This window comes from Nannospalax galili, unplaced genomic scaffold (genome assembly GCF_000622305.1).
Source record: "Nannospalax galili isolate Female #2095 unplaced genomic scaffold, S.galili_v1.0 scaffold753, whole genome shotgun sequence".
NCBI classification, from domain to species: Eukaryota; Metazoa; Chordata; class Mammalia; order Rodentia; family Spalacidae; genus Nannospalax; species Nannospalax galili.
In genome coordinates this window covers 427,879-455,421 of record NW_008333775.1, presented here as the reverse complement: position 1 = coordinate 455,421, position 27,543 = coordinate 427,879, and the positions used below count along the sequence as shown (strand labels likewise).

Below are 27,543 nucleotides of genomic sequence, written 5' to 3'. Positions count from 1 at the left end.
TGTTTTTAACTGTCCCCTTCTCCAAGAGCTATGTCCCACTTCACATCAAGGGGACCTCCACCAATCAGACAAAGCAAGAGATGGAGAAGCATATGGGAGGAAGGGATGAGTGGTGGAAAGAAACAGGTTCGGTAGCTGTGCTGTGCATTCTACAAAATTGAGTCCCAGCCCTCCGTAGCCTGATTGTCCGCTTGTACATTCTAGGAATAAGGGGTCGGGGCTATGGCTAGCATACAGTGTAAAGAACACAATTACCAGTTTTCTCAATGGTGCTTCTGACTTAGGAAGGCATATCCTCCATAAAAGCCTCAAGCCCAGTAACCTAGAAGGGTTTCACTGGGCAGACAGTGCTTGCTTTTCTAGCCCTCAGTGACAAAGTACACCTAAGCTGCTTGCCAGAGCTGCTTTCTTGTCACTGACTTTTAAGAGGAAAAACAAACCCAGACTACTTAACTGACTGGACTGAGGGAGCACTGCTGACTGGCTGGGGGAAGTATAGACAGTCTTCATGTCACTATCCCTTCTCTGCCTCCACTAGTTTCTTTCTCTGTACCTAAGCAGCACTTCAAATGGCTAACGGCTTTAAAATGGGCATGGGAAATGATTAAGGTAATCTGCAGTCCTCTTCATAGTGGTCAATGGCAGGGAGGAATTTATGCTTGGAAATTTTCATCTGCTCTATTTTCCCCTCGCTGGCTCATCTCTGACTGAAGTAATAAAAGACAGGAAGATGGACTGGCTAGAGAGGGCTCTCCATGAAATGGCCCTGTTTTGCAGAAGGGGAGCTGTGCCTCCAGCACACAGCCCAAGGCTGGCCTTTAAACACTATGCTGTTTTCTAAACAGTTTTTCATGGAAGCCAGATTTTTTTCTCTGCGTACTTTACATTTCACCCCTACTCATTATACTATCACAATATTCTAAAATATTTTAATATTCATGTTTTTGTTTTCAGTTAGATGGAACATACCACAGTCCATCCCTCAGGTGGTGTAATCCATTACTAGGTTCCAAGCCTGTGCCGTCACATGCCAGTGTTATTAGTGCTTTTTTCAGGCTGTGTTGGTCTGGACCATAGATGAATGGAACTTTTTCGAGGAGGAGAGTGCTGGTAATGATTAGGAAGGTGTGGGAACAATGATGGGGAAAGATGTTATTTTTAGAATGCTTTCAACCAAAGAAAGTGACAAGCTGCCCAGCCTGAGAAGCCAGGTGGCTTTACAGCCCTTGCCAATAATGGAGCTAGGGTGGTAGGAATTATTTGCAGTGGAGACCAAAAGTCATTGCTCCTGTCCACTGTCTTTCCTAGACAAGTAAAAAAAGTGAGGGGAGTATTGTTGCTCTTAAAGACATGTCCCACCTTTTGGGAAAGTGTCCTCATTGCACCCATGAGGGCTGCCTTCTTAGTCAAGAGCAATAGTACATTTGGGTGTGTGGGGAGGACCAAACTTGCCCCAACCTTTTCTAGACCTGAACTTGAAGAGAGTGGGTTTCATAAAAACCAGTATGTAGGAGAAAAATCACATCTGTGTCTCGTTAAGAGATTCTTCCCGATTCCCTTCTAAACCAACTACTCCACTTCGGTGCGGCTTCAGTTCTTTCTTCTAAGCACTGGCAGTTTCCTGAAGGTTACTCAGGTTTCACCCCTTCCTTCCAGTGGAGCCCTCCTTCAGCAGCTTAGACTGCAGTCGTCTCACCTACCCTTTGTGGAGCCTTCCTGCAGTGGTGTCCACGTGGCTGTGATGAGAAAGCTAGATGTTTTTATCACCCTGGCAACCACTGCTTTCTGTCTGGCCTGTCCACTTGTTTGGAATAAGCATTCACTGTCCAAGCAGATCCCCAAAGTTCTTGTCCTTGTTACTCAACTACCTCACAATCCACAGTTCAACAAGGGCACAAGCACCTACTCAACGTAAAACTTCCTTTACTGTCTATCTTCATGGGAGTTAGGAAGCTGGAGGCTAGAAAGAGCTCAGGCTCATGAACAAATGCAGAAACCTTAAGCTATTTAACTCAAGTTGCTGTTTCTAGACCCTCTTCTCTGGGCAGTCTGGCTCTCTAATCACCGTAGAATGTTAATTGATCCTGTGTAAAATGCCAGGGGGTAGGATGTGAAGTGACCACAAAGGGTAATTACTAGTCACCTCAGAAACACCAGCAATGAGCAGAGCTTAGAATGTTAGAGGATAAGAGAATTGATTTCATGGCTGCCACAGAGCTGAGAAGGTATCAGACATAAAGGAGTTTGTGTGTGATTTTAACAGGGCTGGAGATATTCCCTGCTCCACCTTAACGCCATTAGAGGCTTCAAGAGACACTGTGCCCAGCCAGGAAGGTAGTAAGACTTTTCCAGCATTACGAAACAAGCTCCCTACCCCCACTACTGGTGCCCTGACCCCCCAGTACACTCCTTACCCCTTTTCTGGGTAGGTGAATGTACTTACCACCTTGGAGAGGAAGTTTAATTTATACTTAAAACACATTTTGTATATTTTTCCTTTAACCAGAGACTTCTAGTTTTATACTCTTTCCACGTTTATACCAATACCACCCTTGTAACTTACTCTTCCTTTTCTGATTCCTGGTCTTCCTGCACCTTCCCCATGATTTCGAAGAGCTTTATTTTTGCTTACTTCATTTTTTTAAAAAAATAAAACACAAAACCGTGTGTCTTGGAGTCTTATCCGGGGTTGTGAAGGGGAAGCCAGTGATCTGCTCTATTTTCCTACAGCATAGGTGGCAGCTTAGGTGACATCTCACAAGGAGGCAGGAACCAGGCACAATGTCTCCTGCTTCCTCAGCACCTTAGTCACACTTAGTCTCCTTGAAGCAGGAGAATTGAATACATTCTAGCCACACAAGCAGAGAGTAGAAGAATTGTCTCAATTCTTCCCCAAAGAACAGGTCAAACTGGGAGGCTTAGGGGTCAGCTTGATATCAAGCCAGTCATATCTACCCAGTCTCTACCTCAGGGTATGAAAACCTATGTTTCAGGCGAATAGAAATACACGAAGTCTTTTGAATCTCTATCAAATGTGGTTTTTATTCAACTGACAAGCACTTTTCTACAGCTGCACTTGTGGAACATCACATGGCAAAAACGAGGTTTTTTTTTTCTCTAGACTTTTTTTCCTTTTTTTAAACCTTATTAAAAATGAGATTGGTCCTAAAAATATAGAAAGAAATAAATTTAAATTCACAAAAAACTGTACATTATCAAAAAGTCACTAAAACACCACATTTGGTTATATAAAAAGTCAGTCCCTTCTGTGTAAAAGGAACATGGAAACTTGGTGTTGATGGTGTGGCTTCTTGCTGTTACCAGACTGATAGGGGAGGGGACACAAAGGGGCAGGAGGTGGGTTGTCTTATTTTTAACCTTCCTTCCCTACCAAATACTCTTTGTCAATAGAGAAAATCCACCTAGCTCAAGGGGCAGTGAAAACGAGGAAAGAAAAGTGAGATATGGCCCCTTTGATCATGCCTACCCCCACACTTCCCCAGAGCCCCAACTTCTTCAAACCAAGTCTAGGGCCCACTTCACCTCAAGAGTGCCTGGTCCCTAAGGAAAGAGATGGAACGGGGAGAGGAGTGCAAAGCAGGAACAGTCGAGGCCTTACTCCCTATCCACCTCACTTCCAACAGTGAATTATCTGGTACATTTTATGCCAGGGGAAACTTACCATGGGGAAAAAGTGGAGCCCCCAACAGTTCCAAATGTCTAACACAAAGTTTGTTACGGCGCAGTTATTTAGATAAAATATAAATATTTATGCATAATATAAAGTCAATTCAAATATTCTTCAATCCACCTCTTATTTAAAAGCAAAACAACAAAAAAAAACTCAAATAAAATTAAGTTTTGAGGTTTATCTGACAGAAAAGGCGACTTTAGAAATAGGCAACAGGGAGTGGGGTGAGGGTGAGTTGAGGAGTGAGGGGCTGCCCAGGACCTGCACTGCCCCTTCCCCCATCAGTACTGCTGGAGTACAAGGAATGTGCCACCTCACCTGGCACCCTCTGCCCCCACCAATGGACATTGCTTAGATGCCTCAGCTCTCTGCTTAGGCCAGCATGGAGCCACCTCCCCAGTGCAAGTACCCGTAATTTCTGATGGGAGGGGCTCTGCTGAGCAGGAAAGCAGGGGGCCGGCGGCCCATGGCTATAGCTCGGAGTTAGCAGCTTTCCTCTCATGTTGGGGGGCTTAACCTGGGCTTAGTCACATGTGGGACAGTGGTAGACCCAGAACCTCTCCTCTACCCCATGTTCCAGGATCTCTGCTGCTGGGGAAAGGGTCCTGGGGGTTATAAAATAGAGGAAAGGAAGGAAAACACAACTAAACCCACAGAAGGAAAGATCCAGTTCTACCCCTTCTCCCTACAAAAGCTTAAGACTCAAAGCTACTGAGAGGAGAGGGAGTTCCTGCTGAAAAAATTGCACAGTTTGAAGAGGCTGGAACAGAAATGACCAGGAGAGAGACAGCCTTGTCCCCAGAGAAACAGTTCCTGTGGTTTCCCAAAGACAAAAAGTGATGGTATAAAATAATGGGAAACATGGGGATAAGAACATGTATTTGGGGAAACTGAATGGATCCCATTAAACAAAACAGGGTCACAATCACAGCTCTTACTTGTGTGCAAGTACACACACACACACACACACACACACACACACACACCACCTCTCTCCCTCTCTCTGAGGCCAGTCAATTGCTTCCTGGCCTCCATCTCGGAGGAGCACTCAAACTCAGCAGTAGTTGTCCCTGAGGAGTTCCCAAGAAGGAGGTTTGGGAAGCAGGTGGGGAAGGAGGCTGGAAGGCCCAGGGTGCCTGCCTGCCCTCTCCCCAGCCACAGAGTTTCAGAAAAGGCTGGAAACTCAGCATGTGAAGAGGATCCAACATTTTAGAGGGGTACCTATTGGCAGGAAGATGAGGACAGAGAGAAAGACAGGGACTCTGAACTTTTTTTTCCACTAAAGGGGAAAAAGATTTGGGAGCAAAGGGGAGGAAAGAACCCGTACACAATAAGTTTTACATTATTGGGTGAAACAAAATCTGAAAAATAGGGTGGGGAAAGGAAAAGAAAAAAAGGAAAGCGAGAATCAGGGAAGGGACTGAACATGGAAGCAGCATGTTCAGGGCCCGGTGTCCGGCTCGACACACTTGGGAATTAAGTCCACTTTACTGGCCGTCACTGCGGGTCCGCACACAGTACAGAGTGTTTCTCGGTTTCACACATTCACTAGAACTATTGCTATTGTTAAATAACCCCAGAAGACTGGGGCATGTACAGGGGAAGGAGAGGAAGCTAGGAAGAGGAGCTAGGGACTTCTTTCCCCCTCTCCATTTTTAATTAGGAAAAAAAGCAAAGGAAAAATTCTTTCTTTTTGGCTTTCAGTCCAAAAGGACCTCATCTCTGCATCTCTTATTTGAGGAGCAAGAGGAGGAAGTGAGAAAGGGAATTAGGGACAAGAGGATGTGGGTGCTGCCCAGGGTAGGATCAAGAATCAGTATTGTGCCTGACTTGAGTCTGGACCAAGGGCAGCGTCAGCAGGTGAGAAAATGGCAGGTTTTTGTTTGGAAGGGTGGAGAAGATGCCACAAAGTGACTTCCCACCTTCCTCGCCTCACAGATTGGCCTGTTTTCCCTGATAAAATTCTTCCCAACGGCTCTCAAAGAAGCGGCGCATGATGTGCCCAGCCTTGCCCACTTCAGAGTCATCCTCATTGAAGGTCTGGCAGTTGTCAAACACCAGAAGGGCATCAGCTGCAAATTCCTCTGAGCTAGTATACCTGGGAAGAGGGGGAGATAAGGCTGTGAGCTGGTAAGAACTCTCAAAGAAGAACTAGGAGAGAGAGAGCAACATCTACTTACCCTCCCCGGAGCAGCCGTTCCCGCATAGTGGAAAAATCCATAGGGTTCTTGATGATGCGCCGGTACCCACTCACCAAGCGAGGGTTCACAGGCTCCAGGAAAGGCCAGGCCGCATCATGGGACTCCATCTCCATTAGGATAATCCTATCAGTGCAAGAACAGAGATGGTTCCATCTCAGGAAGCACACACATATCCCTCTTAGCCCTTTGCTCTGGCGGAGGGACAGCCAGCTTTCCTTAGAATTCACTAACTCACTCGCAGAATGTGAGATCACTGTGGTGGTTCCTCATTGAGAGTCGCCGTCGCTTAGAGGGGGACAGCCCTTCTTCTGAGTACCGAGGCACTGTAGGGCTTTCTCGGCTCCTTGATAGTACCCGACGTCGGCGGCTATCACCCTCTGGGAAGTTCAGTGGAAAACTACTTTTTCGCTTCTGGCCTCGTTTTGGAAAACCAGGCCTCTGAGTGAATTCTTCCTCTACCTGCTGAGGACAAGAAAAGGTGAGATCAGCAATGCTGGATGTATCCAACTTGCCCCCCGATTCATCAGAATCCCTAGCTAAGTGTGACTGGGGCTTCATAATAACTCTTCACACATACCCAGCATGTGAATTTATTCATATAACCCAATGGGAGGCGAGGCAGAAAAGGAAAAGTTGTACTTATTTCCATTTCATAGAAGAAGTGACTGATACTAAAGTATTTTGTTGTTGTTTGGGTTTTTTTTTTAAATATTTTATTTATTTATTTATTTTTGGGTCTTTTTGAGACAGGGTCTCCCTGTAGCCCCAGCTGTCCTGGAACTCACTATGTAGACCAGGCTGGCCTCGAACTCACAGAGATCCACCTGCCTCTGCCTCCCAAGTGCTGGGATTAAAGGTGTGCACCACCACACCCGGCTTATTTTTATTTTATGTATATGAGTGTATTGCCTGCATGTATGTGAGTGCACCCGTGTCGTGCAATGCCGTGGAGGTCAGAAGAGGGCGTTGGATTCCCCTGGAACTGGAGTTAAGGATGGTTCGTAGCTGCCATGTGGGTGCTGGGAATCAAACCTGGGTCCTCTGCAAGAGCAGTCAGTGCTCTTAACTGCTGAGCCATCTCTCCAGCCCCTCCCCCCTTTTTTTAAATGGTCTTTTTGAGACAGAGTCTCCCTGGAGCCCCAGCTGGCCTGGAACTCACTATGTAGACCAAGCTGGCCTGGAACTCAAAAAGATCCACTTGCCTCTTGCCACCCTAGTGCTGGGATTAAAGACCTGCACCACCACACCTGGCTTTGATACTAAAGAATTTAAGTGACTTGTTCAAAGGGGAACCGGAACCTAACATGTTGTCAAGAGTTCATATCAAGGAGACACTGAGCATAGGAGACAGCTGAGACTGGTGGTAAAATGGAATGAAAAAGAAAATCTCTGACTTCTACTTGAGAATGGGAATGAAACAAGAGAAACTAACCTGGGCCAAGCAGACAGCACAGAACCAATCTCCTTCCGGGACAGCCTCCATCTTGGGCCGATGGCAGTAAATATGGCAGCCACGGTCACACCCATCACAAAGCAGGAGAAACTCATCATTGTCACCCTTCCGGCACACTAGACAGGTCTGGACCAGGGAGACAGAGCCCTTAATCCTCTGTCTATCTCTGACCCCATCCTCACCAGACACCTGGCTTATCAGCCTTTCTGGCTTTCCCAGCTTCTTACCACTTTGTTGACAGACTTCTCCCAAGCGATGGACCTCTCTAGCTGGCCCACACACAAGCACACCTGGGCTGCACTACGGCACCGCTCAAGCGTCTGACGCCAGACACGAACACGAGGAGTGATCTCATATGATCTGTAGGGAGATAGTGGTCATCTTAGGACAAGGAGTCTGAGGAGGCATCGATAAATAGGAGTTCCAGGGTAGTAGGAGGCACTCACATCTCTGCAGTGGTACCCTCAGAGGCACCATTAGGTGTGCTGAGCAGGGCCTTCTCTAGCACCACCTCATGGGCTGACCAGAGGGGCTCCCGCAGGTAACGCCGCTCTACATTCTGTTCCAGGGCAGTCAGCCGCATCACAGCAAGGTCCAGAGGGTTGGTGCTTTTCCGCTGAGGTACTAGTCCTTCCCTACCTCGCCCTCTCCAAAGGATATCCTCTTGACAGTCAGGGAGATGCTCACAGTAGGCCAAGTCTTCACGGGTAGAGTCTGGGCTAGGACATGTCCAGCCCTTCCAGTGGGAAAGAACAAGAAAACTCATTGTAAAACAGGAAAATTAGGCATGGGGGGAAAAAATAAGGTCATGGTAGATCACTCGGGAAGTAGGAACCAAGGGCTTTTCCAAAGAGGTTCAAAGGTTTAACGTAAGCTAGCACTTGGGAGGCTAAGGCAGGAAGACTGCCCTGAGTTCTAGGCCAGCCTGGGCTATAGAGACCTTGTCTCAAAAACCAAAATCCAACTGGGTATTATGGTGCATGCCTTTAATCCCAGCATTCAGGAGGCAGAGGCAAGCGTATCTCTGAGACTGAGGCCAACCTGGTCTATATAGCAAATTCCAGGTCAGCTAGGGCTACAGGAAGACCCTGTCTCAAAAAAAACAAAACTCAAATTAAAACCCCTCCCCTAAACAACTCCCTACCCAATGCCAAACCCTGTATACCCGAATCTGCAGATCAGAAAGGATAACCCGCTGTTCTAGCTCTTCTACGCACTGAAGCACAGCTAGGTCCGTCTCATATGTCTTCTCTTTGGGGGACCAGTTCATAATTCCTTCTTCCAAGGCAGACAGTTGACTAGGCTCAAAGATGGGATCTAGGAAGAGAGAAAGTAGAGTGGTCCACCAGGCTACTGTTCACAGCAGCTACTCTTCAGCTCAGGCTGGGCCAAGCTCTCTATATTTACCAGCTGAGGGTCGTAAGCAGACTTCCTGCAAGAAGTCCCTGTGCTTGTTAAGGTGTTTGTGAAGTGCCTTCTCCCGGATGCCTCGGGGATGTAGGGCCTTGAGCATGGCATCCAGTGTCTCAGGATCTTGGATCCACCACCAGCCTGAGCACATCTCTGTGAACAGAGAATATGTATATGCAGCAGGGGTGGGAACCAGCCATGAATCACACTGCCCACAATGGAAACTGCTATTAACGTCCACACTTACCCTATCCCACCCAAGATAACTCACCAGGAGGGATAGGCTGGGCTGTCAGCTGGGTTAAGTAACGCTGCTCAATCTGTTTAAAGAACTTGCTGGGAGGTCTCCCTCTCCGTTTTGGCTGTCCCAATCCTGTGGGACTCTGTGGCATTTCTTCAGAGTCTCCTGCTCGCCTCTTAGGGGTCACCCCAGGCAAGGGGGTGGAAGAGAACTGCACAGGAGAACAGGCATTGGCAGGAGTGGGTGCAGTCATCTGTGAATAAGAGCAGACATAAAGGAATGAGGTTATTTTAATGTTTCTAACTTTAGGCAACAGCCTCATAGAAAGACAACAGACCCAGGGAAAGATAAAGTTCATATTAGTTGGACTACTTACTGGCTTAGAAGAGGCAGGTAGCTGAAGGGAGGGAGTAGGTTGGTCCTCAGAAACTGCAGGTGGTGGTGTAGGGGCTGCATTGCAGGGTATATGGGCTGAGAAGTTAAACCAGGGTCCTTGAGGATCAGGGCAGGACTCTTCCTCATCAGGCCCTGGCTCATCCGGGGGCTGAGATGGAGCTGAGTCTAGTTTTCCTGGGCTGCTATCAGGTGTGAGGACTGAGCTGCTCAATAGGGAGCTGCGGTTCTGAGTTTGACTCAGCCAAGACAGGAAGGCTGACTGGCTGAGATCATGCTGGCTCTGACCCAGAGACAAGGGGGAGCCTTCTGGCTCCAGGAACCCATTATGGGACTGTGGAAGGGACTGAAGCTCAGGCTGGGCAGGAGCCTGAGGCTCAGAATGGGACTGAGGTTCCAACTGAACCTGAGTCTGGAGCTCTTCTGAATCCTGTACCCTAACAGGGGACTTAAGGTGCCTAGATTGCATAAACCCCGGTTTAGATTTTCGTGGTCGGCCTCGGGTCCTGGCAGGAAAGGAAGAGGTATTGGAGTCGTTTAACTCCCTCTTCACAGAGAAGAGGGCAGAACTCGGTGTTGAATTAATTGTTTCCTTCAAGCAGTCAGTTTCCTGCTTTATCACATCTTCAGTAACTATAAAGAGAAACAAAGATCTTAGGACATACATATACTACTATATAATGGAAATGAAAGGATAAACATATACTTTTTTTTCTTAGACTTGATCCTCTTGTTTTGAGATTCTACTGGCTCATAGCTTACATGCCAGTGAATATAGTATCTGAGGAAGAACTACTTTGCTCTAAATAAACAACAGCAGCAGCATAACCATAACCAAACATTTACTGAGGACCAACTATAGGTTAAACACTTTTTTTTTTATTTTATGTGTATGAGTGTATTGCCTGCATGTATGTGAGTGCACCCATGTTGTGCAATGCTGCAGAGGTCAGAAGAGGGCTTTGGATTCCCCTGGAACTGGAGTTAAGGATGGTTCATAGTGGCCATGTGGGTGCTGGGAATCGAACCTGGGTCCTCTGCAAGAGGAGTCAGGGCTCTTAACCACTGAGCCATCTCTCCAGCCCCTAAACACTTCTTTTGGAACACGGTCTTGATGTATAGTTCAGTCTGGCCTTGAACTTTGGGTCCTCCCAAATGCTGGGATTACAGGACTGTGTCATTATACTCAGCTTAGCCCTGCGTGTTTGGGATCAAATCCAGGGTATCACATTACATCTATCACTGAGCTACATCCCAGCTGGGTTAAGCACTCATTAACTCAGAGCAGTAACTCAGTTTAATTCTCAATCGTCTTATGAAGTACATAAACTACCAATATGCCCACAGCTTATAATGAAGAAACTGAAGCATACAGCTGGTATGCGACAGCACAGGTAAGTAGCCTTACTCTGGAGCCTGTGCTCTTAAACACTATGCTCCACTGATTCTCAGAAAATTAAAGCTCTAAGAGCACTAGGTAAAGGAAAAGGAAGTATTTATTTTTGTTACAACCCAGAATTCAAGCTTCCACAGATATACCGACCTAAATTCTCCTCTGCTCCTTCCACAAAGATACCAGCCAAATATGGTAATACCCAGTAGTGGCGTCTGTAGCGGTCCTGACCCAAAGAGACTGCCCGAAGCATTTGGGATGAATGAAGCAGCTTTTTGCGAAAGAAGAGCTGACGCTGAGTAGAAAGTAGAAAAGGAAAGTGAATAAAAAACATTTTCAGAGTGATATGCTGAATTTTAATATACGGGAATAAGCAATGGCTCCAAGCTTCCCCACACAACTGATATGATCTCAGAAGATGAACTGATTCTTGCCCAACCCATACCTCCAACTTTCAGGAGGTTAGAAACACAGTACCTTACTGAGTTTTTCTATCTGGCGCTCTAACTCTGGAATGCTAGATGCTGTAGCATCAACCTGGGCAGAAACAAATGAACATTGATTGAGAAAGGGGGAGTTGGTAGATTCAAGAACAAGTGATACGTCCTAACCCCTACTTTTCCTTTGTCTTAGGCTAGTACCTCTCCATCTCTTCGACCCCTGCGACCATGGAAAGCTGCTATGTTCTCCTCCTCATCCTCCTCTTCCATGCCACTGGTTTCTTCCATGATCCGAGAACTGCGCCTCCGTCCCAGGCCTTCCTCTGGCCCTTCCATCTCAACCTCAGTCCTCCCAGTTCGCTTGGCCAGAGCAGTTTTCAGTCTTGAAAAACAGAGATTAAGGAAACTATGGTGAAAAACATAATGCTTAATTAAAAAGGAAACACTCAAAATCTAAATCTTCCAAAGATCTGGTAAAGTCCCAAACTCTAGAAAGGCATCATGACCAGGCAAAGTCATGCCCATGCCTCACCCTCTCTCTGGGCTCTACTCTTTGTCCCGGCCCTACCTCCGGAGTCGGCCTTCAACAATCCACTTGTTTTTCCTGTAGCTGGACATATTCTCCAGAGTCTTGTCAATCTCACTGCAGAGAAGAGAGATGGGTTTTGAGGCAAAAACGGCAACACAAAACAGGGAAAAGGAGGAGACTTAAGAATTAAAGATGCTGTAGGGATTTCAGCCTGCCACCCAGGCTGAATGAAAGCAAAGGAAGGCCTAACTTCTCCCATGGAGGACCCTGAGATTCTGTCCTACGTCACTCCAGCACCCTCAGAGCAGGACAATGGACACATACCACACCATGACTTCTGGAGAGCTAAGCCTTCCCTATTCCATTCCTACACAGGCATAAGATTAACCATTCCCACCATAGCCCCTCACTTGATGATGATGGTGGAGCCGTTGAGCTCGTGCACAAGGAAGGCTAGAACAGCAGCCTTCTGTTGGGGTGGCTGGGCCTGAAAAGGTTGGGTACGCAGGCTGTCACAGAGGGCTGGCTCCACCCTATATGCCATGAGGAAGCAGCGCAGTATCTCAGACACATTGTCTCTGGTCAGTGGGATCTCGGACACCTTCTCCCCCAAGATCTTCAGAGACTATTTGGAAGAGAACATAATGAGAATGAGAAAGAAAATGGGAACAACTGAAGTTGAATGAACCTGGGAGGAACTACAGGGTTAAGAGAGGACAAAAGGAAAAGAATGAGGCCAGCAACATGTCTCAGCAGGTAAAGAAGGTGCTTGCCACCAAGCCTAAAGACCTGAGTTCAATATCTAGACTCTATGGTGGAAGGAGAGATCTGAGACTTCCTCAAATTGTCTTCTAACCTACACGTGTGTGTGCACACACATAATCACAAATTCTTAGGGCTGGAAAGATGGCTCAGAAGTTAAGGGCACTTGCTACGCTTGCAGAGGACCTAGGCTTGATTCCCAGCACCCACATGGCAGCTCACAACTTCAGTTCCAGGGGATCCAATGCTCTCTTCTGGCCTCTGTGAGCACCAAGCACACACAGAGTACATATACATACATGCAGGCAAACACTTATACACATAAAAATAAGCCTTTTAAAAACACTTTTTTTAAAGAGAAAAAGGATGGAAGTTACTAAGACAAAGACTACAAAGGAAAAAAGAAAAAAAAATGATAAAACACAATGAACAAATAAAGCATCAGAAAGAAAGCACAAGAAAAACAGAAATAGGGAGAAACTACATTGCCTTTCTCTGGATGCTTTTAGGGAGGAACTACTATGTGTTCTCAAAGAGAAAGCAAAATTCCAGGCCTAGGAAAGCTCACCTGACAGTAGGAGGGCAGACCAGGATCACAGAGCGCAGCCTTCAGGAGCCGCACCAGCAGGTCTTGCACTTTGCCAAAGCTATCACCTTGACACAAGAGTCCTTCCTGCAAGACTCCCAGACTAGGCACATCTTTGGTAGGATCAAAGCCTAGCACCTTGCCAAAACTGTGCAGGAACTCCATGATGGTCAAGCAATCTGAGAAAGCCTTACTGGGCAGTGTCAAACCAGGGATGCGCGTGAAGTCAGGCAGAGGCTGCAGAGATAAAGAGGGTATCCTGTCAGACTCATAAGGGATAATCATGATGGTCAGAGGTCCTTCTGTTAACAGAAATGTCCTCGGAACCGGCCCTTTCATTATCTTCCCCAATCATCCTACCTGGTGGTCAGTCAGACACATATCCTCGGTGGGCTTCTTCATCTCCTCCAAGATCACCTGCTGCCTCTGTCGTTCCTCTAGACGCCTCTGTGTGGCAAGGGTCTTATCTGTTTTACAGGTTGGCTTGGCTTTGGCCATCTCCTCTTTTCCCTTCATTTTTCCCTTTTCTTTCTTTTCCCTCTTCACTTTTTCCTTCAGTTTTTCTTGCTTTATCTTTTCCTTCTCAGCCTAGTAACCCAGGAAGAGAGAATAAGGTGGTAAAGATACCTACTAGTCTCTACCCATTCCTGATCCTAGTCCCTCCCAAACCCAGAGTCCAGAAATATAATTATAAAATAACACTGACACAGATGTCTGCAAAATCTGTTTGGTAGCTTCAAAACTAGTTTTGAGAGATGGGGATGGAGCTCAGTGGTAGTGTCTGTCTAGCATGCACAAGACACTGGGTTTGGTACATTATGCTGGAAAAAAAAAATTAAACTTGACAAATGTATACATTCATCTACCTTAAATTTCTTCTTAGTGTCTTTCTGCTTTATGCTCTTGGTGTCTTGTTTCCGCTTATTTCTAGCCTGTAAACCATAAGAGAAGTTATTTCTCCTCAAACTCTGAAAGTACCTTTGCTTGGGCTAGGATTAAAAAAAAAAACAAGGATGTTGGGGAGGGAGAGTGCGAGATGGGATGATGAGGGGTTGGCAACAGATCAATTCTATCACCCTAGAGACGCCCATATCATTTGTGAACAACCCAGCTGTCTAAATCAAGTCCAAGAAGTAATGAATGTATGCTGCTATGTCAGGGTGGCAAACAGAGATGAAAGAAAACATTAAACAAGTTGTAGGGAAAGCTGGCCCACAGAGGCAAAGCTGGTCCACTGATGTCCCTCACCTGCCCTGGGATCAAAGTCTGATTCTCTCCCCGCTGTACCTTCTGCCTCGTCTTCTTTTTACTTTTACTTATCTTTGCTTTATCCTCCTCACTCAGTGTTTCTGTGAAGGCAGAAAGAAAAATTAAAGGAATGAGACAGTAAAACATGCTTGGCCTCCATGGCAGCACATGACTATCACAAAGCTGACTTTCCAAGCAGCTCCATGAACAAGTTCTGTTGTTTTTCATTTTTCAGTAAATGTTTTTTGGGAAGAAAAGATCAGAGAGATACTGGGCAAGGTAATTGTACAAACAACTTAAGTAGCATCACCAACCCAGAAGACACAGTCTCTGACTCCAACTGGACTGCTTGGGAAATGGCCCAACTGAAGGAAAGAGACCACATGTGCAGGTATCTTTGCATCCTGCCTCTTTCCCAGGCTACCTCCCGGCAACCTACAGACATCCACAGACTGATCTTAGTGCAGAGAGCTGAGGGAAAGACAGCAAGCAGTTGGCAGCAATGACATGGTAGATAACAGACTCTTCCAAAGAGTTGCCTCGACACTGTCATAGCTAGTGCTCATGCTCAGCTCACATGGCTCACTCTGATCAAAGAACTATCTTCCTTTCTGAAAGTCTGAATATTGAAGTATAATTCTGCAAATATTAGTATACTCAGTTCATAACTGGTATTTCTGACATGACAGCACCTATTCTTTTGTTTCTGATACAGAAACACCACCATACATTTTTATGCAGTCAAGTGAATTAAATATTGCAGGACGGTAAACTGAGTGTGGTGGCACACACCTTTAACCCCAGCACTCAGGAGGCAGAGGCAGGCAGATCTCTGTGAGTTCAAGGCCAGCCTGGTCTACATAATGAGTTCCAGACAAGCTGGGGCTATACAGAGACCCCGGCTCAAAAAGACCAAAAAAATATTGTAGGCAGATGAACCACATAAAGCTTTTATTAAAATATGAGACATACAAAGTTTAGGGGGGTTAGCTCAGTGGTATAGTGCTTTCTAGGCAAGATCCTGGGTTTGGTCTCTAGCGCGCGCGCGTGCACGCGCACGCGCACACACACACACACACACACACACACACACACTGACAAGAGCCTGGGTTTGGTCTCTAGCGCGCGCACACACACACACGCTCGCAATTGTTAAGTCTTGGTCTCGAGCGCGCGCACACACACACACGCTCGCAATTGTTAAGTCTTGGTCTCGAGCGCGCGCACACACACACACACACACACACACACACACTCTAACATATTGTCAAATAGCAGAGCTAGAACTCCAAATGGAATTAAGAACTCTCTCTCCCTCTCTCCCTCTCTCTGACATACTGTCAGATAGCAGAGCTAGAACTCCAAATGGAATTAAGAAGACTATCATTCTTCACACTATACCAGAGTAAATACAATATCTAGTTTAAGAATCAGACATTTCGCCATGTATCTAACCCACTAAAATGGTGCCAATTACATTCAGGTATTAATTTTGAATTTCCACAACAAGGAGCAAGGAGAAAATATATAACTGGAATCAGTAGAAGGAGCTGAATGATGGTACAAAAATGTATGGCAGTCTCCTCTGGACCATATTACTGTATGTAGGGATAGTTCAAGGTTTTAGTAGTGTGCTGGATAGCTTTAGTATCAACTTGACACACCAGGGTTGAGGGCACCTCAACTGGGGAATTTCCTTCAGTGGACTGGCCTGTGGTCATGTCTGTGGGGCCTTTTTGATTGTTGAGTCATGTGGGAGGGCCCAGCCCACTGTGGGTGGTGCCACCCCTGGGCAGGTGGGCGTGTGTTGCATAAGAAAGCAGGCTGAGCAGGGGCCAGGGGAGCAAGCCAGTAAGCAGCATTCCTCCATGGCCTGTGCTTCAGCTCCTGGCTCCAGGTTCCTACCCTGAGTTCCTAGCTTGGGCTCCCTGATGAACTGTGACCCAGGAGATATAAGATAAATAAATCCTTTCCTCCCCAAGTTGGTAGTGGTCAGACTGTTTAGTCACAGCAATGAAGAAACAAACTAAGACAACTAATAAGAGCAATTCAAAGAAAGAAATTGTGTGGGGGAAAAAGTAGCAAAGTGCTGGGACTCTGATCCTGCCTTCCCAAGCAGGAGGACTTGATTCAGATTCATCTGTCCAGATGTAGTCACGCCTAGGAAACCCAGGTATTTGTAATTCAGCAATATTTCAGATATCTCACAAAGAGAACAGAATCTCAAAAATTAGAATAGCACTGTAGGGGCTGCAGAGATGGCTCAATGGTTAAGAGCATTTGCAAAGGACCTGGGTTTGGTTCCCAGCACCCACATGATGGCTAACAACCATCAGAAAGTCCAATTCCAGGGGATCCGACACCCTCTTGTGACATCCACAGGCATTGCATGACATGGGTGCACTTACATACAATACACACAGCAGAACACTCAATCACATAAAGTAAAAATAAATAAATTTTGCTGGGCATGGTGGTGCACGCCTTTAATCCCAGCACTCGGGAGGCAGAGGCAGGCATATGTCTGTGAGTTCAAGGCCAACTGGGGCTACAGGGAGACCCAGACTCAAAAAGACCTGAAAAAAAAATTATTTTTAAAAGCATCTTTTAAACAAAGCCTGGAGGCAGAGGCAAGCAGATCTCTGTGAGTTTAAGGCAAGCCTGGCCTACATAGCAAGTTCCAGCCCAGCTGGGGCTACAGAGAGATCCTGTCTCATAAAAGACCCCCCCAAAAAATATATATATATTTTTTTTGGTTTTGGTTTTGTTTTTTTAAATAGCACTATACCTTGGGCTTCCAGTTTTTTGGGGAGGCGGTTGTCTGTTTTATTCAATAGCTCTGGAATTTTGATTTTAGGTGGTCGACCTCGTCCCCGCTTCACCTTGGGGACTTCCTTGGTTTTAGCCTTCTCATTGTTTCGAGGTCTGCCCCGTTTGCCAGTAATTGCTTGAATCCTGGAAGGAATCTCCTCTGCTGAAAGTTGGACCCACTGCAAGCCCTAAAGGAACAAGACAGACTGAACTACATTGGGGAAATCGGTGCAGGACACTAGGCCCTCTGAACCATCCAAGGCGCCCTGAGATGCCCAACCCCACAAGAGGACCCTTGGGCCAGCACCTCTGGTGTGTCTCTTTCTTCAAAGAAATCTCCAACAGGCATACGAGGACTGAAGCTGAAGTGCTCACGACGAACACTGTGTACCACATTACGGCTCAGGTACTGAGGAAAAGTAAAGACTTGGTATTAACAAGTCTTTGATCAACAATAGCACAGGTAGAACAGACTCAAGAGTAGACAATGCTTGCCTGCTCTCCCAGGACCCAAGAAAAATGAAAAGCCACAAATGATACATTACCTTGATAACTTCTGGAAATTGTTTCATCCTTTTCCCACAGGGACCATAATACCAGGTCTCCCCCTGCCACCGCTGGCTGCCCTTCTTGATGCGCACTTCTCTCCGCCACCTGCCAGAGAAGCACATGGGCCCTGCCACCAGGTCACACCCCTACCCACTCCCATGCCACCCAGGAGCCAAGCCTACTGATAACCCTCCCACATCTATCTCAGCAGTCCTGTGTACAGATAGTCCTACATACAGAAGCAGCACAGTAAACTACCTTGACAAAAAGGAAGGCTCAAGCTCCAGCAAAATACCTCAGAAGGAAAGCAATACACTAAATATAAGAACCTAGGGGCCAGGCGTGGTGGTGCACGCCTTTAATCCCAGCACTTGGGAGGCAGAGGCAGGAGGATCTTTGTGCTTTGTGAGTTCGAGGCCAGCCTGGTCTACATAGTGAGTTCCAGGACAGCTGGGGCTACAGGGAGACCCTGTCTCAAAAAGACTTAAAAAAAAAAAGAACTTAGAAAGACCTCTACTCTTGCTTTCTACAAAGTCACTGAAATGAGCAATCAGAAATCCTTCCTGATGCCATTCAGGACAATTAATGAGTATTTATTGTTAAAGACCTAAGGTAAGGGGCTGAAGAGATGACTCGACAGTTAAAGAGTATTGGCTGCTCTCTCAGGGGACCTGAATTCGGTCCCAACACCCACATCATGGCTAATAATCATCTATCACTCCAGTTCCAGGGAACCCGACATCTTCTGACCTCCATGGGCATTATATAAGATAGGTGCACTTACATACATGCAGGCAATACACTCACATACATAAAATAAGAAGGGTTACCCTGTCTTGACTAAAGATGATAAATGCAGAAGATGAGGTGTGGAGGAAAGCAAAAGAGTAAACTTGCTGCTGACTCCATGAAATGACTAAGCAGGTGATGTTTCAGTTAGGAACTCTATGTTCTCAGAGACAAATTATGAAACTCAGCCTTATCTTTCTCTCAAATGTTTGAGTAGTACTCAGATTTGGTGACAAGTAGTCTAGAGTAGTTGTGACAAAAATCTACGAAGACAGTTAATTTCCATGAGGCTTTTATTTTGGTCATTAAGCCAAATTACTGTTCCAGAGCTTAAGTCTCCAAAGAGCATCAAAACAGAAACTACAAAACTATAAAACCATCTAATTTATTGGTAGTAAACCACTCCCCATTCATTATTACTATTTCTCTATGAAAACAGGTCTCTCTAGCTAGTTTGGATGTCTGAGCCTTGATTTGGAAAAGGCTCCCTCATCAAGACTAAGTAACTATCAGATGAGGAAAGAACAGATGAGGGAAGGCAGACCTTATAAGAGGGAATACAGGGCTGGAGATGGTCCAACAGTTAAGAGCACTTGCTAATCTTCCAGAAGACCTGAGTTAGGATCCCAGCACCCAAATGGAGCTGATTCACAACTACCTGTAACTCTAGCTTTAAGTAATATCACACCTTCCTCTGGCCTCAGAGGTTACGCATATACATATGGCACGCCCACACAAATTTAAAAATAAAATAAATCTAAAAGAAGAAAAAGGAAAAATCTAGGAATCTCATGCACAGAGCATAATGATTACAGATAACTGTTCTGTACCTATTCCTGTCTAGCCTATTTGTTCATTTCTCCCTTCTTTCTACAGTTGCACATTAAACTTGTCAAGACCAATGCATGTATCGATCTAGAGCATTTACCCATGTTGGAGGGGAAGACGAACTTCTTCTGGGGTGGCAATTCGTCTCTTCAGAACATCACCTTGAGAGGACCAGAGATACCAAGTTAAGAAATAAAGTAAAATCACAGGTTAGTAGGGAAAGGCTGAATCCAATATGGACATAAACTTTTGTTAAAACCAGGCAGGGGTAACACAGAATCTGGACACTTACCACTACCAGACGTGACTGCTTCTCCAGTGATCTCTTCAAGGTCAGCAGAAGCTTCAGGGAAGCTGCTGATGTCTTGATTTGCTGGGGAGGTTGTTGGGAAGGCAGCTGCTGGAGAAGTTACAGGGGAAGCTTGAGGGGAGGTCACTGGAGCTGTTAAGGATGTTTCCAAAGAGACTGCTGGGAGAACAGCTGAGGAGGTTGGAGAAACTGTTGGAAAGACTGCTGGGGGGACAAGTGGGGAAGCTATGGGAGAAACTGCTAGAGAGATTTCTGTAGAAGCTGGCAAGGAGGCTGCTGGGGAGACTTCTGGATGTAGCTGAATAGTAGATGGCTGGTCAGGGGCTTGCTGAGTCAGGGGAGGTGGGAAATCTGAAGACTGAGTCTCCATTTCTTCCTGTTCAGTGTCACTGCCATTATTCAGGTCAAAACTGTTATCTAAAATCCAAAGGATAGTGGCGGTAAAGGGAAAGTAGTATCACATAAAAAGAAAGTTTATTCAGTCAAATCTAGATTACTTTGAGAGCTTTTAGCTAGAAAAAGTAGTGGGCTTTTAGTTAGAAAAGTGGGACTCTCAGCTTACCCCACTTTTAAAGTTAAAGGGTAAAGCTGCTGTTATCATCGTAGAAAGAAACAGCTTTTATCTAAAGCCAAAATGACCTCTAGTCTTCTTTTCGTCGAAAACTCCCAAGTCTCACAAATTCTCCTCCACTGATGGCACAGGTCAGAGTGCAATGGTCTATGTCTTTTTTTATTCCCACCATACACTATCCCATAGACCCTTCAGCATCCAGCAAAGTATCCTTATAGACTTCCCACTCCTAAGGGCCTAATGATGGAACCTATTCTCACTTTTTTTTTTTTTTTTTTTTGGTCTTTTTGAGACAGGGTCTCCCTGTAGCCCCAGCTGTCCTAGAACTCACTATGTAGACCAGGCTGGCCTTGAACTCACAGAGATCTGCCTGCCTCTGCCTCCGGAGTGCTGGATTAAAGGTATGCACCACCACGCCTAGCCTATTCTCACTTTTTTGTGTGTCAAGGACTTCATTGATTCTACCTCTCTTCACTTACCTTGTAGGACAGACTCTCCTAAGACAGGTGGAGAGGTGGGACTGGCAAAGATAGAGGCAGATGTTTGACTATCATCTGCCAGGAGACTGAAGGCAGTAGCATTATTGAGAGAAGGGCAATCAAGAGCAGAGATTACAGGGCTGTCCTCAAGAGGCAGCTTGTCCTCTGCACTCATCAGCTCTGTGTCGTCTATACCATAAAGTCCTCCACTCACTGGTTCTGTTTATAGGGGTGAAAAATAAAAAAGTAAAACATTAAGAAAAAAATCAGCAAACAAGATTTCTTTAAAAAAATATTATCCTCAAATTATCGAATTCTAGTTTCTAGAGTATGAATTAGGGAGGGGTTACTGCACTCAAGAGTTCAGTAGCAAATGAGTCAGGGTCTCATCTATAGACCAAACAAATCTGGAATAATGGAACTCACTATGTAGTTCAGGATGGTGTCAAAGTCATAATCCTACTTCAGTCACCCACCTGGCAAAATTCTAATATTAAATTAAGAGAAAATGTGTAGCCCTCTAAAAGAACAAAGTTGTGAGACTGAAAATGCAAGGTGTTGACCACCTACCTACCCACTGATCCCCACATAAATGTACCATTTATCATACGATAGGCTTTATTTTTATATTTCATTGGGGGGAAAAGATTAGTATTCATTAGAAAATGCCTTCTTTCTAGTTGTCAGAACCCAAATAGCCCAACTATGTGATAGTTACACCCTAGTCAGTGAATTATCGTAGCCTAGGGCTCTTGGCCAATTGGAACACAGAGAAAGAGTCTGGGAAATAAACCAATTCATCTCGGAGTGCTGTTGGCCAAGTCAGGCCAGTGGCATTTAACTATGGTCTACTATAGGACTGCCTACAAGCCCTAACACTATGATTCCCTTATGCTTTCCCTGGTTTACTATCTTTTCCAGGTAGCAGGGGCTGACTACTGTACGTTCAGGTAAGTGGAAAGGATGCACCCTCCAAAGCCCACCTGGTGCCAGAGAGTCAAAGGGCTCAAGAGAATCTTCACTGAGGATTGGAGTGTCTTCCAGTTGATCAGGAAGATGTGAAGGATCATCTAAACAGCTCACTGAGGGATCAGGGACCAGGACTGAGACTTCTTGGTGTAATGACTCCACAGAGGGGACAGAACCATTGTAGCCACACATCTTTAGTTCTAGGGAATCCCAGGACAAAGCAAAAGTCAAAATTCCATGACCTCCAATTAACTATAGTAAGCGGTTCATGTTGGCTAGAAGGTTATTCCAGCAAATCTTTTGAAAAGCTCACACCCACACTTGTGTATGTACTGTCCTTTTCCAAAGTAGTAAAGTGGAACACTTCTCTTAGTAAATACTAACTTTGCTTAAAAATAAGGATATTCACTCAATCAACATTTATTGCTTCTACCATTCTAGTTCCATACTAGGAATCAAATGTATACTCAGATACTCTAAATGAGCAGAGATGTGCTGCTAAAACTAATCTTACATAAGGCAAAGAGTGAAAGGGAAAGTGGAGCTTGAGACAAGAACTCCATCATATTCTCAGCTATCTTCCCCAACAAGTGGAACAGAGAAAACACCCTTTGATTTTTTTTTTTTTTTTAAATAGGGCAGTCACCCTAGCATTGGATACAAACTACAAACTAAGCTTTTACCTTTTTTGAGGAACTCAATGAACAAGGTTGTCACATACATAAACGTTAACAATAACAAAAGAAAAATGACAAGCAGTTATGTAATTCTGCCTATTTCCTTTTCTCCTTCATACACCAGTCACTACTTGGGCTTAAGGACCTAATCCTGCCATAGTTAAAAATGGCCTCACTGCTTACTGCTAACGCCCTAATGGTTTTATGTTTTTAATTTTTTTTTTTTTTCTGGTCTTTTTGAGACAGGGTCTCCCTGTAGCCCCAGCTGTCCTGGAACTCACTATGTAGACCAGGCTGGCCTTGAACTCACAGACATCCACCTGCCTCTGCCTCCGGAGTGCTGGGATTAAGGCGTGAGCCACCACACCCGGCTTAAATTTATTATTTTTATTTTATATGTATGAGTGTAATGCCTGCATGTATATAAGTGCACCCAGGTTTTTCAATGCCCGAGATCAGAAGAAGGTGTCGGATCCCCTGGAACTGGAGCTACAGATGGTTGTTAGCTGCCATGTGGATGCTGGGAATTGAACCTGTGTCCTCTGCAAGAGCAGCCAGTGCTCTTAACCGCTGAGCTATCTCTCCAGCCCTGATTTTATGCATTTTGAAAGAAGCACCGCCACCCATCCTCCTTTTTGAGAGAAGATCATATGTTTTCTAGGCTGACTTTGAACTACTTGTCCTCCTGCCTCCACCTCCTAAGTACTGAATTATAAACATGCACCACGCCTAATTTATGTGGTGCTGAGAATCAAACCCAAGGCTTCATGCATGCTACACAAGCACAGTACCAACTGAGCCTACATCCCAAGCCCAAGAAGCCACTCTTGATGCAGTGTCTCTTAGGGTTTTTTCAGGCTCGCCCACCTGCCCTCTCCAGGCCAGCAGCTCTGCATGAGCTTGAAATAATTTACACTCCCACTCTTGAGCTGGTGCTGCTGCCACAAAAACACCAGCCACTTGGCTCTGCTAATCACCAACATGCAAATCAGCCTCCACTGCAGAGAGCTAGAAAGACAAGTTTTCCTCACCTCAAAAAGCCACTGTCCCCACAGCCCCATTTTCCCTCTCCCCACCCAATTCACAAACCCAATTATACCTGGCTGTTCTTCCTCCAGCTCCAGGCTGCCTACCAAGCCAGTGCCATTTTCTGCCACAACTGAAGTCAGCTCCTTTTCTGCTGCCTCATCAGGATGGATTCCACTGTCTACCTCCCGGGAGGGTGCAAAGGTCTGGATACTAGATCCCAACATAGGAGAAGTCTGTGGGGAGGTGAAAAAACTTGGGGGTCCATTGGGTATCACCTCAAAGTTCTGGTCAGGAAAGGAATCATACAGTTCCTGTGAATCGAAGTTAAGCCCCATGGGACTCTGGGTACCGTTGGCCCAGAACTCTTGACTCCCAGGTCGAAGATTAGTGTTGTGATTTGGGGATGAAGGTTGTCGGCTGCCCCCAAGGATGCCGTTGAGTGGGTACTGTCCCCCCGAGAACTGAGAGAGAAGGGGCGGGTCCTTGAGGTTGCTGCCAGGATTGGCAGATGGGTACTGTGAGTAGTTCCAGAGACAGTCGTAGGCCACGTTAGGGTGATGGAGGTGTGAGGTGCTGGAGGAATGGGGAGCAGAGTTCAAAATCCCTGAAGTTGTAGTGTGAGATACAGTAGATAAGCCATTAACATTCACATCCCCATTCAAACCTGGCAGAAAAGGAAAGAAGAGGCTCAGTTATGAATATATATGCAAGTAACTCTACCAAAAGAACCCCAAATTAACAGCATTAGCTAGAAAAAGGGAAAGTAAAAGGAAAGGGAGTCCCCTCTGCTACATTTAGCTTTTGGATCTCAAGGGAACACCAAAACCCAGATGCACTTGGATGTAAGCTTAGCAACTGCTGCTGAGACTGAGTAGGGGGCTGGGGAGCTGCCTAGGTGTGCCATAGGCATTACCAGCAGAGTTGGAGGTGGTGGCTATGGCTGCTGTAGCTGCTATTACTGCAGGCGTTCTATTAAAGGAAGTTGTATACAGACTCCCTACAATGACTTGCATTCTTTCCCACTCTCATTCCTTATGGGAATTCTTCCCTTAGAGGGGGCTTGACTCAATTCTCCAGTCCTTCTCCCCCTTTCCTTGGTGTCTGTCTGGCCCCACAGTGGCACCAGAAGGGACAGCCTCCACCTCACTGGCACATGCAGATCCAGCACTTTGTACTAGGCTAAGAATAGAATTTGCAGTCACCACAGTGACAAGATTCCAACTCAGAATGCTGGGTTTAGCCTCTCCCCATAGCCCAGGAGGATAATATGCAGTAGGTAAAAAAAAAATCTTTGCATGACCAGTGCTACAGAATTCAGCTCTGAAAACTAATGGTAACCTCCTAGATTGAAACAGAGAACAACTGATAAAAGGAACCAAGATACTAAAGAAGTTGCAGGCAGATGGAAGTAAAGAGTGGGGCATTTTACAGTACACAGGCAGGTGTGTATGTATAAGAGATCCCAATGAAATAAAGTGGCTTGTATCTACCTGAGAGCACCCTGTAGAGAGGAGGGATAGTGGTAGGTCTGAATTTTTCTACTGCAAGAAAGAAAGAAAAGCATGTGGAATTCTGTATCCAAGCATAAATGACTTGAAATCTAAGAAAAATTAATGACTGAGTAACTGATAAGCCAAATCCAGGGAAAGACATGGTCCTATACTGGGCATGGTGGCTCAACACCTGTAACCCTAGCATGCTTAAGACTGAGACAAGAGTACTTCCACTAGTTCAAAACTAGCCTGGGCTACAGAGTGAAACATTTCAAAAGAAAAAAAAGAAAAGATCCAATCTTAACAGCAACAAGTACTTCCATATGGAATTATAAACTTCCACGGGAAATCAGGTAAGCACTGACCCTCCCTACCATCTATCCAAGGACAAGTAGAGGCAGCACTTCCATGATCTGTCTCTCATACTACACAATGAAAAGGCAGACATACACGACTAACTTTCACCCACCTTCCTCACCACTAGTCCTAGCCCCAGCTTTTCTAGACCCTAAAAACAGCTTCTCACATCCCTTCATCTCTTTCTCTCAGGCTACCACCCTGTTATCAGCAGCAGTAGCCACCTCCTTTTCTGCAAGTACCCAGGGAACAGGACTGACAAAAGAGCAGGCTAATATGAAAAGGCCTGTATGTTTTTTCTAATCCTTTCCAATCTGAAGTCAGAATAGAAAGTGCTGCTTCTATAAAATCCCTAAAACTTATTCTCAGAAGTTTGAATTCTCTCTAGCAGTTAGTAAGTTCTGTGGATTTTCCTTCCTCTGTTACTATCTGTCAGAAAAGAGTAGTTTGAGGGGTAGCTAGACCAAAGTGGAGCCAGAGCTCCTCCCATAAGTCTGCTCTTCAGAAATGATGCCCATTCCCTCCCCAGGCCATGTGGCCCTCACACTCACTTTTCCCTTGCTGGGGGAAGTTCATGGGAGACCCGTTAGTGTAGAGGCCCTCCCCTGAGGAAGGAGAGGGTTTCAGTCCTGAGGCAGCTGGTGCAGGGGGAAGGCCAGTAAAGTTAAAATGGTCGTTTGCCTCCATTTCTGTAGGAGGGGAGAAAGGAAAAAAAAATACTGGCGGTTAAACAAGATTACATCACCTGAATTCTTCTGGAGGGAATGCCCCCTCCCTCCTTCTACTTGCCCTTCTACCTTTATTGAGAGGGTAGAGGTTAAAAAAGAGAAGAAAATATGTTCTTAACCTATACAAAGACCCAATTAAAGGTCAATTTTAAGCCAGGCATGGTGGCGCACACCTATAATCCCAGCAAGTAGGAGACTGGGGCAAAAGGATCACAGGTTCAAGGCAAAGTTTGAGACCCTGTCTAAAAATAAGTTATTAGGTAAGTAGGGATGTAAATGGACAGTCAACTTTATAGTGATAAAGAAAAAAAGAGTTAAGTATGAAAAACCAAGATACAAGCCTGGAGGAGCGTGCTCTCTACCTAAGTCCTACCCAGCCCAGGCTACCCCTGTTAGACATTAGCCCTTTATTGTAAGGTTTAACATTCTTCATTCTTTTCACTCTGCAGGTAAGGCCAGGATTCTGCTCCTAGGGTCCACAAAAGCTGTCAAAGTCATCTTTTTGTCTTTTTGGCAGAAAGTCATGGAGGTAAGCTGTTGGCAGGAAATACATATTTGAATTGGGTTTTTTTTTTTTTTTGGTTTGATGTTGGGCTTCAACTCTAGGTCTTGTACATGGTAAACACATTCTCTAGTACTGAACTACGTCCCCCACCCAGGAAATACATTTTTGTTATAAATCTTGTCTCATTACAATTTTGTTGAGACAGGGTCTCTTTATGTCCAAGTTGGCCTCATCCCTCCAATGGTCCTGCATCAGCCTCCCAGGTACTGTGATAATAGTGCCTCCATATATGGCTCTGTTTTATTTTTTAAAATATTTTATTTATTATTCTTATTTTATGTGTATAAGTGTATTTCCTGCATGTAAGTGCACCAGTGTTGTGCAATGCCTGTGGAAGTCAGAAAAGGGTATTGGATTCCCTTGGAACTGGAGTTAGGGATGGTTGTTAGCCACCATGTGAGTGCTGGGAACTTAACCTAGGTCCTCTGCAAGAGCAGCCCATACTCTTAACCCGAGCCAACTCTCCAGCCTGGCTCTGTTTTATTATACTTGAGTAAACAATGTCCATGATAGCCTACCTGTAGTCCTAGACATGGGAAGACTTGTAGTTACAGGACTACAGTGAGTTGAAAAGAACAAATTTCAGGAAAAAGTGACCATATTACAAGTCAAATCATCTGGCAATATATATTTTGTAGCAGTACTGGGGATCAAATCCAGGGCCTCCCTCTACCACCGAACTTTAAACTAAGATGCCCCCCTCCCCAAAAAATGGAGCTGGAAATGGCTCAGTAGTTAAGAATACTGGCTGGTCTTGCAGAGAACCTGAAATTGATTCCCAGCACCAACAGGGCAGCTAACAACTGTCTAACTCCAGTTCCAAGGGATCTGATGCCCTCTTCTAACCTCCGCAGGCACTGCACAACATGGGTAAGCTTACACACATGGAGGCAATACACTCATACACATAAAATAAAAATAATAAGCCAGGCTTGTGACACACACCTTTAATCCCAGCACTTGGGAGGCAGAGGCAGGCTGGATCTCTGTGAGTTCAAGGCCAGCCTGGTCTACACAGTGAGTTCCAGGACAGCTGGGGCT

General features: G+C 45.5%; 2 protein-coding genes across 15 annotated transcripts in view; one reads left to right on the top strand and one right to left on the bottom strand.

Moving 5' to 3' along the window:
• Positions 1-11,550, top strand: part of Rbms2 (RNA binding motif single stranded interacting protein 2) — a 66,177-nt gene extending 54,627 nt beyond the window's left edge. The window contains exon 14 of the mRNA XM_017796972.2: positions 11,416-11,550. The gene's annotated coding sequence lies outside the window, so the exon portion shown is untranslated. The remainder of the gene's footprint in view (positions 1-11,415) is intronic.
• The window catches only part of Baz2a (bromodomain adjacent to zinc finger domain 2A), a 43,480-nt gene continuing 16,797 nt past the window's right edge, over positions 861-27,543 (bottom strand). For 8 of the 14 annotated variants that reach the window (XM_017796965.2, XM_029561241.1, XM_017796967.2 and 5 more), the window contains 29 exons: positions 25,761-25,898; positions 24,850-24,900; positions 23,430-24,023; positions 21,668-21,853; positions 20,685-20,903; positions 19,617-20,051; positions 19,425-19,485; positions 17,704-17,812; positions 17,466-17,567; positions 17,136-17,346; positions 14,348-14,448; positions 13,966-14,031; positions 13,460-13,687; positions 13,082-13,336; positions 12,162-12,376; positions 11,791-11,865; positions 11,424-11,604; positions 11,260-11,319; positions 10,933-11,077; positions 9,373-10,022; positions 9,027-9,249; positions 8,753-8,908; positions 8,511-8,662; positions 7,792-8,081; positions 7,573-7,705; positions 7,325-7,471; positions 6,128-6,354; positions 5,872-6,015; positions 5,584-5,789 (listed from right to left, as the gene is read on the bottom strand). In XM_017796965.2, the coding sequence (XP_017652454.1) occupies positions 5,624-5,789; positions 5,872-6,015; positions 6,128-6,354; positions 7,325-7,471; positions 7,573-7,705; positions 7,792-8,081; positions 8,511-8,662; positions 8,753-8,908; positions 9,027-9,249; positions 9,373-10,022; positions 10,933-11,077; positions 11,260-11,319; positions 11,424-11,604; positions 11,791-11,865; positions 12,162-12,376; positions 13,082-13,336; positions 13,460-13,687; positions 13,966-14,031; positions 14,348-14,448; positions 17,136-17,346; positions 17,466-17,567; positions 17,704-17,812; positions 19,425-19,485; positions 19,617-20,051; positions 20,685-20,903; positions 21,668-21,853; positions 23,430-24,023; positions 24,850-24,900; positions 25,761-25,896 (5,718 nt within the window). In that variant the 5' untranslated portion in view covers positions 25,897-25,898 and the 3' untranslated portion in view covers positions 5,584-5,623. Of the gene's footprint in view, positions 5,790-5,871; positions 6,016-6,127; positions 6,355-7,324; positions 7,472-7,572; positions 7,706-7,791; positions 8,082-8,510; positions 8,663-8,752; positions 8,909-9,026; positions 9,250-9,372; positions 10,023-10,932; positions 11,078-11,259; positions 11,320-11,423; positions 11,605-11,790; positions 11,866-12,161; positions 12,377-13,081; positions 13,337-13,459; positions 13,688-13,965; positions 14,032-14,347; positions 14,449-17,135; positions 17,347-17,465; positions 17,568-17,703; positions 17,813-19,424; positions 19,486-19,616; positions 20,052-20,684; positions 20,904-21,667; positions 21,854-23,429; positions 24,024-24,849; positions 24,901-25,760; positions 25,899-27,543 lie in introns of all 14 variants that reach the window. The other 6 variants (XM_008828390.3, XM_008828393.3, XM_029561246.1 and 3 more) reach the window with 4 other exon arrangements.